We start from the raw sequence: 11347 nt of genomic DNA, 5'->3' as shown, positions 1-11347 counted from the left end.
CCGGGCCTCTCCGGGGCTCAGCCCGGGCACATAAGCCTACTCGTGTCCGGATGTGCCTGCTTGCAGTCTAAATATGTCACAAAAATATGATGAAAGTGATGCTTTTGGAAACATGATATTTCTGACAATAAATGAAAGATGTTTGAAATGGCATGTCTATTTTGTCTCGGCGGAGCTGAGATGACAACAATCAGAACACGGCAACAACCCGCCCAAAACTGCAGACAGTTCACCACTGCGGTTCAACAATAACGCCAAAGTGTCTCCATCGGTAGGATTAACAGATAAAATGCCTTCTCCTAAAGCTAAAAACCCCGTTAGTGTCCCTTTAGTGTCTCCGTCGGTAGGATTAACAGATAGAATGTCTTCTCCTAAAGCTAAAAACCCCGTTAGTGTCCCTTTAGTGTCTCCGTCGGTAGGATTAACAAATAAAATGCCTTCTCCTAAAGCTAAAAACCCCGTTAGTGTCCCTTTAGTGTCTCCGTCGGTAGGATTAACAGATAAAATGTCTTCTCCTAAAGCTAAAAACCCCGCTCGCAGCGGTGGAAGCCCGGTGCTCGGAAGCTCCACCGGCCGCTACGAGTTCATGTCGCTGACCAAGCCGTGGAACCGGTCCTCACTGTCGCATCTCCTCCAGCGGCTCGCATCCGAGCATCGGAGTGCCCCACTCGGTGCCGTGTGTGCGTGTGTGTGTGCGTGTTGTAGTAGTAAAGAGAGAATGGGAGAAGGAAGTTTGTGTGAAGTGGACCTGGTCACCACAGACCCAAATCTTCTCAGCTGTTGCTACTGTCTTTTGCTGCATGTCTTTCTCTTCATGTGGCACATTATGTTTGGCACATTGTATGGGGCACTTATATCATAAAAAGGTAATACAATGTGTAATCAAGTGATGACTGATTAACAGTAATGTAAATGCTAAATGCCCTAATACCTGTTGATAGTACAACAATGCAGAGTATAGGCTCTTAACCTTGCAGTTTTGCACATATCATGTAAGACTCAATTTCTTTTAATTTCTTATTGTCTCTTATACTGTCCTTGTAATGAGTTGCTTCTTCAAAACTCGACAGTTAGCTAACAGTGTAAAGTTCTCCAAAAAAACACAAGGCATAACTTTTCTTGGGGTTCGATGAAGAAACTTTCCTTTCCTTACTGTACTGTAAAACTGTAACAAAGAGCAAAAGACAAACAGAAATGAGATGAAACTAATACAGATACCCAAATATAGTGCAAACCGACAACTTATAGCATGGGTGTCAAACTCAATTTCACTTAGGGCCACACTGGAAAAAGAGAATCACATCAAGGGCCAGACATGTATAGTTTATTGACATGCCTTTATTTCATCGAAAAAGTCAAATATCTTTGTCTCAATTATTGCATGTCTCATATAGTCTTCTCACTTACAGTCTGGTCCACATAAAGCCCTGAAAAAATGAGCAAAAGGTTCCAAAGCCATCCTAGAATTTAGAAAATCAAGTAAAAACAATAATTACATTTTCTAAGTAGGCTACCACCCAGCTGACTCACAACAAGCTCTTTCACAGCTGGAATATGCGAACTCTCTGCTTCTATGGGAATTTCCGAGTCTCAAAGTCTGCAAATTTGCCAAATTCTGCTTTGAGTGTCGCGTAATTGCAAATTGAAGAACAGTTTCACATGTTTTTGGTTTGGCGCACAACTAGGTGGGCCAAAATTGAACCTAGATTGATATGGGGGCCGGATCAGAATGAGCGAGGGGCCGGATTTGGCCCGCGGGCCTTGAGTTTGACACATGTGACTTATAGCAACAGAAAATGCTGAGTCACAACTAATAGCCATGCTATCAATTTAGTGTTTTGACATTTTAAAACTCCAATAAACCAAAGATATGCCAAGTACAGTTACTTTTAAAATGTTTTAGTAACATATACAGTATAGTGTTGACGAACTGACCGAAAAGCCGGTTAATTAACCCGATTCTTGTCACTGAACCGGGAGACTCGAGTGCCATACGTCAATGAACCGCAATCAACCGACTCACTCGTGTTTTTCTCTTTTACTTCATTCGTGTCGTCGTGTGTGTAGCTGGTATTCTTCTGTAACGGTACAGATAGTTAATGCCCCACATCACTTGTGACGGGTGCATCACCCTATCAGGAGTAGAGCGTTAAGGTCAAGATAGCCTATCCGGTGTGAGGGGGGTGGGGTAAAAACAGGAAGCAAGTGTGTGAAGTTGGGGGCAAAAAGAAAGGTACGCCGAAGTTTACTGGAGAGCCCCACTCTCGCTTGAACGGAATAAAAAAGAAGCAAACTATCGTGTGAGGGACCGACAACAAGTTGAGGCTACTAAGCTTTAAGTAAGGGCCGAATCTGTTCGCGTCGACTACGACAGGGGTTCTTAACCTTTTTGACCTTGAGGCCCAATTTTTGTAGTACAAAGTGGCCCGGGGCCCATTAAATATTAACACTGTATAGGTTTAATTGACTTCACTTTCAGTTTGATATGTACAATAATTGTTCAATAATAAACCAAATCCACTTATTGTTTAACAAGCAAAAAAATTGTCAAATAAAATGACATGATAAAATGGGATCATCACAAAGACTTTTATTAAACGTTTACATAAACCTGCACACATACATCAGGACACCGAACAGCCTGATAATTCATGGACCAAATCAAGCTATGATAAGAAAAAATTTCAAGGATCAATTCAGGCTTTTTAATCATAATAAAAAAAAGACCAATAGTAGGATTTTTACTTTAAATTAATACAAAATAAATTATATATATATATATAAATAAATAAATCATGAAATCAATAAAAAGGGGGTGATAAAATAAATGCATTCAAATAATATAAATCTATAAATATAAATAAACTGTAAATGAAATTAAAGTGCAAATTAAACTATAGCCTTACAATCTGCAAAGCCATTGTAAAATTGCTTCAGCAGTCTCCATTTTTGCATGGCAGAACCAGAAGAATCTTTATATCATCATAACAATGACACAAATAATGACAACAATTAACAGCAATAATACAACTCCCTTTTATCTTCACCTCTTAATGAGACACTTGGGCCTGCCTCTGAGACATAATCAGATCCAGTCTGGGTGGAATGGGAGAAAGGCTCACTCTCAGAGTAGCCTCCAGAGTTGCTCTGAGTCTGTTTCGGGCTTTGGTCTTAGTTGTGGCCACAATGGAGAATCCTGATTCACACAGGTACATAGTTGTGAATGGGAGAAGGAGTTTCACAGCCCTCAGTGCAAGACATGGGTACTCCTTTGAGACAGCAATCCAGAAGGAGCCCAGGTCCAGTTTGCCCCACTGCAGCTTTAAAGTGCTGTCAGTAGAAACTTCCAGAAGCTGGGATTCCAGGTGTGAGGGCAAAGCAACATCATTTACAGTGGAATCCACAGAAAATGGGTCCAAAATCCACATGTTTCCCTCTCTGGGATCCTCAGGAAAGTAGTCACCAAATTTCTCTGCCAGTTGGGAGAGGTTCTGGGAGACTGAGTCACTGATCTTCACCTGAGGGGAGTTTTCCAAAATGTCAGACAAAAGTGGAAACATGTCCATCCTCTTTTCCTGGGCCCTCTTGGTCCACAAAGCAAGTTTCCTCTTGAAAGCTTCAACTTTGTCTGCAACACAAAATATGTTGCTGTTTCTTCCTTGAAGTGAGGTGTTCAGTTGGTTCAGTAGTGAAAAAATGTCACAGAGGTAGGCAAGTTTCGCTGTGAACATTGTGTCAGCATAGTAATGTGCAAGATGAGATTTTTTCTCAGTGAGAAAAGAGAACACCTCATTCCTCAGTTCAAACAAACGATTGAGGACCAGTCCTCTTGAGAGCCATCTCACTTCACTGTGATATAGCAGCTGGACATGATCTGATTCTATGTCCTCACAAAGCTTAGCAAAACATCTGGAGTTCACAGCATTGCTTTTAACAAAGTTTATGGTTTTCACACTTACATCCATCACCTGGTGGCGATCTGGTGACATCTGTTTTGCTGCAAGGCTTTCACGGTGGAGAAAACAGTGTGTCCATTTAGCTTCTGGTGCACGATCAAGTATCTGTCTAATGACACCATGATGCCTGCCAGTCATTGATGCTGCACCATCACTGCACACCCCGACACAGTTCTGCCAGTCCGGGCCGTTCTCAGTGAAGTAGTTATCCATGCAGCGGAAACATTCCTGAGCCGTAGTTGGTGTTGGTAGCTCTCCACAAAACAGTATGTCTTCGTGCAAACTACTGTCCCAGCGATAGCGAACAAAAACTAGCAGCAGTGCAGCATTCGTGACATCCGTGGACTCGTCTAATTGCAGAGAAAAAAAAGGGCTACTTTTTATTCTTTCTGTAAGTTGATGCTGTATGTCTGAGGCCATGTCCGCGATACGGTGACTCACAGTGTCATTTGAGAGTGGGATGGTCAGCAGCTTTTTTGCGGCGGCCTCTCCGATTAGCTCATGGCACATATCAACAGCGGCAGGCAGAACCAACTCCTCCGCTATGGTGAATGCTTTCTTACTCTGTGCCACACGTCTGGCTACGAGGTAGCTGGCTTTCAATGCACATTTAGAGTTGCTTGTCAGTGACACGACAGACCTTTTCTGCATCTGCAGCCCAATTTCTTTCCTCTTAAAATATCCCACCGGCTTTCCCACGAGCATCGGGTGCTTGGTCTCTAGATGCCGCTGTAGTTTTGAGGGCTTGAGAGCTTCGTTGGACAGCATTAGCCCACACTCCACACACTGGGCTTTTGGCACTGCCTCTGTTCCTCCATTTATGAAACCGTATTTAATGAAGTCATGATTGTATTTCCGCAAAAACTTTGTCTTTTGGGTGGGGGTGTCGGCAGGACATTCGTCTTAATTTTTTCTTTTTAAAAACGTATCCATTTTTGCTGCGAAGTAGACAGTCTTCTTCTCTGTGTATTGGCGCTTTTTAAACAACCGAGTGATGCATTACCGCCACCACATGGTCGAAAGCTGCACGCAGTCCCACGGCCCTTGCGGCCCACAGGTGCAAAACTGAAAGTTTTTCGCGGCCCTCTAGCTGGTGGCCCAAGTTTGTGAATCACTGGACTAGGACACACTGCCTCAGCTGAATAAAGGTCGGCGAAGCTATTAGCAGTAGCGACGGAGTCGTTTGATGTCAGCCGCCTTCCGTGTGGCCCTGGTGGCGAAAGGTTTGAACCGGGAAAGGAGCGTTGTCAAATCTTACTCAGCGGCCAGTTAAGCTCTAGAGGAGAGTTTTCGTGACTGGAAGGAGGTGAAGAGCGACCGCCTTAACACAGACCCGCACCTGCGACTTAGAGAACGTTACCCTTTGAGTGAATATTGGAGTTAGGATTCCCTGCCATCCAGACGCCATCTCAGCGATCCACCCTGGTTTCATCTGCGGCACGTCATTCTGGACATTCTGTCGCCACAGATTTTTTGTTCATGACTTACACCAGAGACTGAGGTATGGTTTATTTTTCACTACTTGGACCGTGGACTGGGAGCGTCAGCAGCTAAGGCTGTAATACTGTCACGAACAATAGACTGACCCAAAGCTGCACCTTTGGAGGGACAGTGGCCCTCATTTATGAAACGTGCGTATGACCTAAAACAGGCGTACGACGGGCGTACGCCGATTCCTACGCAAAGCTCGGCATTTATCAATGTGTATAGTATGTCGAGACCGAATGTAACCACTCGAGTCTTCTGCTGTGTCTTGGTTCCTGGCGGGGGAACGCGATCACCCCCTCACGTAAAAGAGTCCATTGTCCCATCACTAATACAGTACTTACAGGCAAATAGTATCCAAGGCAACAATGTAAGAAGATAAAATGCAGCAGGAGAAAAAAGCACTGGCACCCTGCTCTGCAGCACACTCAATTAACATCTGATGGAAATTTACAACTGAAGTGAAACTTAAACTAAAGCTACTGCTGCTGGTTAGCCAAAAGGGGGCGCTGCTGTACACACAATTATGTTAAAAACCAAACTCTTTCTTAATTTACTTTAGAGAGGTCAGAACATCTCGTCATTTCACATCAGTGTGAAAAATCGATAAAAAGACACAATTACATTGTGAATCAAGGTTTATTATATGTCACTTCACAACAAATCACTATGCTGTGTAAAATGAAATGACAATAATTCTGATCTTTTTGTAATAAAACTGATTTAAAATTGCAACCATTACATGGTACATAATTTGTGTAACTTTAACTTTCTCTGTCCTATGATTACATGTTTCTCTGGAAATGTGACGCAATGATCTGATGAACTGTAGATAATCCTGTCTTTTCAAATAATCTATTTTTTTACTTCTCGCAACAGGATAGTGCTTTAAATAATTCTGTCAAGACAAGAAATGTTATACAGGGATCACATATGAATAACACTAAACTGAAATGATTAGAACAACTTTGTAAAGGGGCAAAGATAATTTTGTAGTGATAGTGTTATGTGAAACACAACTACCGTTCACAGGTGATGTTTTTCTATACTTGACGGGAAAGTGTGACTGTTCAGGGGCATCTTTTTGTCTCAGTGAAACAGGAGCCCTGCAGGCCTGTGATTTCTGTTTGCTACTTAATGGACAAATTACTCGGATGATGCTTTCACCAAACATTAGTAACATTAATATAAAGCTTTAGTAACTATTTTGTTGTGTTGGGTTGAAATGTTTTGTACATGTGTCATTATGTGATTACTTAAAAAACAGTATATGGTGCTTAAATGCAGCAGCATCAGTGAGGACAAATACACAACAAGATAAAGCTGAAGCACAGGCCTTTCAATTGTTGCTCATGAACAGTTTAGACTTTTGGACAGGAAAGCATATCTTCACGTTCTGAATACGATAACTGATCATTGAACAACAGGAACACATTCATTCCTTTAATCCTTAGACTGAGTCTGATGTCAGTCCCTCCACAGTCTCTCTACAGCATGTTGGTCTCACAGGAGCCAGGCTGCAGTATCTGAAGAGTTACAATGAGTTTAACTGCTTTTCTAAACCAGGGATAAAACAAGGCATAGATCACAGGGTTTAGACAAGAGTTTAAATAGAACAGATGGATTATAAAGAAACAGTAATATGGGCAGAAACATATTAGAAACACAAGTACAAGAACACCAAGAGTCCTGGCTGCTTTCAGCTCAGATTTCTTTGCCTTTGGAGTCACTGAAAGCTGGAGCGTGACCGCTGTAATGTGAGAGCGCATGGCACGAGCCTGAGACACAGCCACGGCAAATACTCTCAGATACAGAGCTATGATGACAGTAACTGGAAGAAAAAAGGTCAAACAAGATCAAAAGTAACTGAGATATTGTCAATGAAAAACACACATGCTCCGTAGCAAGATTTATACCTCCCTGGTTGAGTCGGGAGATCTTTTAAATAGAGAAAGCTGTAGGAAACAGAATAGAGCCAACACAAAGAAACACAGAGTTTAACTCTTGTCCCTGTGACTTTAATGGTGTAATGCAGAGGGTCACAAATAGCCACATAACGGTCAACTGATATGAGCACTATGTCACCTATTGAGGCAGAGGTAATGATAACTGAAAGAAGAGTATAGGTAGCACACACAAAGTCACCAAGAAACCAGCAGGATGTTTTTCGGAGAACTTCTACAGGCATCAGCACAAGGCCCACTAGAAGGTCTGAGACAGCCAGAGAGAGGAGGAGGATGTTGGTGGGTGTGTGGAGCTGCCTGGAGGAGAAAAGCACAATTTAACCAACAAGAGTAACAAAACAACCAAAACCAGCATTCAAAATGAAAATGAAAATCCATATGAGTTTGTATATTTTCCGTTCCACCACATCAGTAGTTACCATATGTTTAAGTGTAGACAGTTAAAATGTCTTGGTTGAGGTCACAGTGGACAGAAAGTTATGCTTAGTATTGGTTAGAGAGTGGACATAAACAACAGTCTCTGGCATCAAAGTCAGACATCTGGAGCAACATTATTCAGTACTAGCTCAAAGACAATTCTTCTAAATGTACAGCAGCTGTTCACATTTTTAAGTTAAAAATCCAGTGGAGAAAAGCAAAGAAGTTAATATCTGCCTGAAGTGGGAGATTGAGAGGATGATGAGCAGGTTGAGAGCCACAGTGATCAGAGAGATGGAGTAGAACACAATGGTAAGTGTTTGGGGCCAAGGAGACAAGGGCTTTATGCAGGAGGTGTTTGGGAACTGTGGAAAGCAGAGCTCGGCTCCGACCTCAACCTCCATCTGCAGAGATCTGCAGTATAGCTGCAGCTCTGGCAGCTTTCACCTGAGTCATGTAACTGATTTATCTCACATTATCTTCATCTCCTCCTCTCTCTCAGTTCCTGTTTGACTCTGATACCCCTCCTTCCTCACTCTGCTCATCCCACGCATCATAGATTGTACATAATATTTTGTATAATTAAAGGGATACTTCACAGATTTAGCATTGAGCTTTTGTATCAGTAGAAACATGGTAGTATTTTTGAATGACCGTGCTACCCTCCCTCATGTCCCCCTGAGATGAGAGATCTCCGTAATTGTGGGTCTGGAAAATATCTTCCGATGACGGAAAACAATGATTTTTGCGTCATCGTAAGATTTTTTGCCCAGAGGCAACGGACTACAGCCAGTAGTAGGAGCTACTTCCGCATGTTTTCAACCCGCCCATAGGGGTTTGGACTGTCGTCTTTACCCGAAGCTTGCCAAAGCTAAACGAGTGTCAGCCATCTTGAAGCTTTGCTAAACAGGCTCCGTCTTTTCAGCAGAAAACTTTTACAATTATGTGCATTCAAACTACCGCAAAAGTATTTTTTCAATTCAAAATCCCTCGAGAATGAGCATTGACATTGGTTGCCTGGTATACACCTGGCTGCATCATATGAGGAAGCATCGTTCATTTTCATTTAGGCGACAGACGCACGTGTTGTCGAGCATTTTGTAGTATGGATTCTTCAGTACAAGTAATAAGTTCAGTGGCGTAACGAGGCAAAACCAGGCCCTTATGTAGGATTATCAAGGTGGGCCCCCCTACTACAGCACGTGATGACGCAATGTCCACGAGAAAGCTACGATGAATAGGATCATAGAGATACAGCATATAAGAGATGAGAGGACAAAATCAGGAGTAGCCTATGCGCACCACAACAACAAAAAAACTGCTATGACTATACACACACACACAGGGTTTTGTGTATCACGATTGTGGATTACTTGTTACCGGGTTAAATCGCCGCAGTAACTTTTGCTGAACACCTAACCTGGCTTTTAAAGGGAATGGGAGATGACACTCTGGTTTATTTCATGTTACTCCAAAACACACCTATGAATTACTGAAGACCCTAAGTACAACACTTTTGAACCATACGGCCGGCGTACGGACCCTTTTTCCGCTGTCAAACAAGCAAAAGTTTATTTGGACACGCCCTAAACGCACCTGCACCAGGCACTTCACGCCGTGTGCTTAGATTGTTAAAATATGGACCTATATATGTGGGTTGCATCTCATGTCGCTTCAATTTCCTCCTTGACTCCTCCACTTGCCTCCCTTCCTCGTGTCTTAGTACCTCCCACCGAGGAGGCACAGGAGAGAAGCCAGGAAATCATGGGAGGAGAGAGAAACAGAGGAAATGTGTTTTTAGAGGGATGAGCTGTCCTTTCTGAAGCGTTACGTGAATACGTTGGCTGTAATGGCGGAGTTAGCAACTCCTTCAGCTGCAAGGCTATCAGGAAGGTTGCTCTTGTGTATCCTCGCCCAATAGCTCCTTGATGCTCGGCCCTCAGTCCTCTGGGCAGAAATAAGAGCTTTGAGATGGCCTTCACTGAGGAGGGACAGAACAATTTCCAGTTCAGCCGAGGACCGAGGAGTCGAGGAGCTATCGAAATAAGGGTGATGAGATACAGCGCTAAGCCTCCTTCCCGTTAGACAGATGGAGGAATGTGCAGCAGCATCTCCAGACGTGTTGAGTTAAACACAACCACACAGGCCAGAGGAGTGTGTTTACAGTGTGTTGCACTTCTGATATCACAAAGTTCACTTTATGGCTCATAACTCCTGAACCACAGGATGGAAACGGAAAACCTCTGCCTGGGGACCCCCGCATGTGAGGTCCCTTAGTGTGGCGACAGAGGAGGCCCTGAGTTTCCTCCTGTATCTTGCTCTCCCCCACTGAATAACTTTATTAAAAGATGCCTGTGTGAATGGTGGAAGTTCCTGCAGTTGTGTGGCAATGACTGTGTCATAGTGATCCCTAAGGATGTCCATTTTTGTCATATTTTGAGAGACTCTAGTCACGCTCATTCCGCTCGCCATTTCCATCTCCAATGTATGTGTGAGTGGTTCCTCAACCAGTCAGCGCGCAGCTCATCTAAATATTTATGAGCATACCATATTTGGAAGAAAAGCTGTGGTTCCAAATAGAGCCATTACACAGGGATGCATAAGGGCAACAACAAAAAAATAGCACCTGGAACATTTTCAACCAATGTTACATACCCGATTAGGAGATCTTAAGGAACAGTGTGAAATACCCCATATCATTCTATCACCCCTTTAAATCAATGTCTCTTTTCAGTGCCATTTTAGCTGCTTTATCTGTAATCTCATTCCCATCTACCCAAAAAAATCCCACCAATCCTTCTCGATCTTATACAACAGAGCCATCACTTTCATAACAAGGTCTGGCCTGGAGAGAATAACTGCCACTAGAGATGGCCTAAGTTTAAAAGAAATGTTTGGGGTGGGGCCACCATCACACCCCCAACCGGCACTGGACTAAGACCCTGTTTACACGTACACGGTTATTTTAACAAACGTAGACATTTCCCTTTGTTTGTACCCTTCGTTTACACGCAAACGGAGAATTCACCTCTGGCTATTATACACCAGCTGGGGTGTGCGCCGTCTGAGTGGCAGCAAGTCCGAGTAGCTCTGTAGTATGTGGTAGTATGTCCTGTTTTTGCGTGAGTTTCCCTGTGTTGTATGATGAATACTACTTTGCGAAGAGTAGTGTACACAAGAGAGGAACTTCTGGTAATTCAGAAGACCAGATACGGAGCCAGACATCCCATACCGGCTGTCTCGAGGATGTAGAGCCAGGGCTAAGCTAAGAGCTAGGAGATGGAGGTACAAGCCTTTTATACCTTCAGTCCTCACGGGTAACGTAAACTCGCTCACTAATAAGTGTAACGAGTTGGAGGCACTCGTGAGGAATCAGCGACTGTACCATGAGTGCAGTCTGATTTGTTTTACCGAGACCTGGCTGAAAAACAACATACCGGACTCATGTGTGGACTTACCTGGCTTCTGTGTTGTGCGAGCTGACAGAGATGCGAAGGCAGTGGCAAGTGTAAAGGTGGGGGACTG

At 43.3% G+C, this 11347-nt stretch overlaps 1 protein-coding gene across 1 annotated transcript; it reads right to left on the bottom strand.

Moving 5' to 3' along the window:
- Positions 1-6970: 6970 nt before the first annotated feature.
- LOC114565195 (trace amine-associated receptor 13c-like) lies at positions 6971-8226 on the bottom strand (the record flags this gene model as incomplete). Its single annotated transcript, XM_028593097.1, has 3 exons — positions 8060-8226; positions 7587-7702; positions 6971-7272 (listed from the first exon to the last, which is right to left on the bottom strand). Coding segments are annotated over exons 1-3 (585 nt in total), but the record flags the coding sequence as incomplete, so codon positions are not given.
- Positions 8227-11347: the final 3121 nt, after the last annotated feature.

Source organism: Perca flavescens, chromosome 12 (assembly GCF_004354835.1).
Source record: "Perca flavescens isolate YP-PL-M2 chromosome 12, PFLA_1.0, whole genome shotgun sequence".
In the NCBI taxonomy this organism is placed as follows: domain Eukaryota; kingdom Metazoa; phylum Chordata; class Actinopteri; order Perciformes; family Percidae; genus Perca; species Perca flavescens.
The sequence above is the reverse complement of the archived record's forward strand: the minus strand, read 5'-3'. Positions and strand labels throughout refer to the sequence as shown.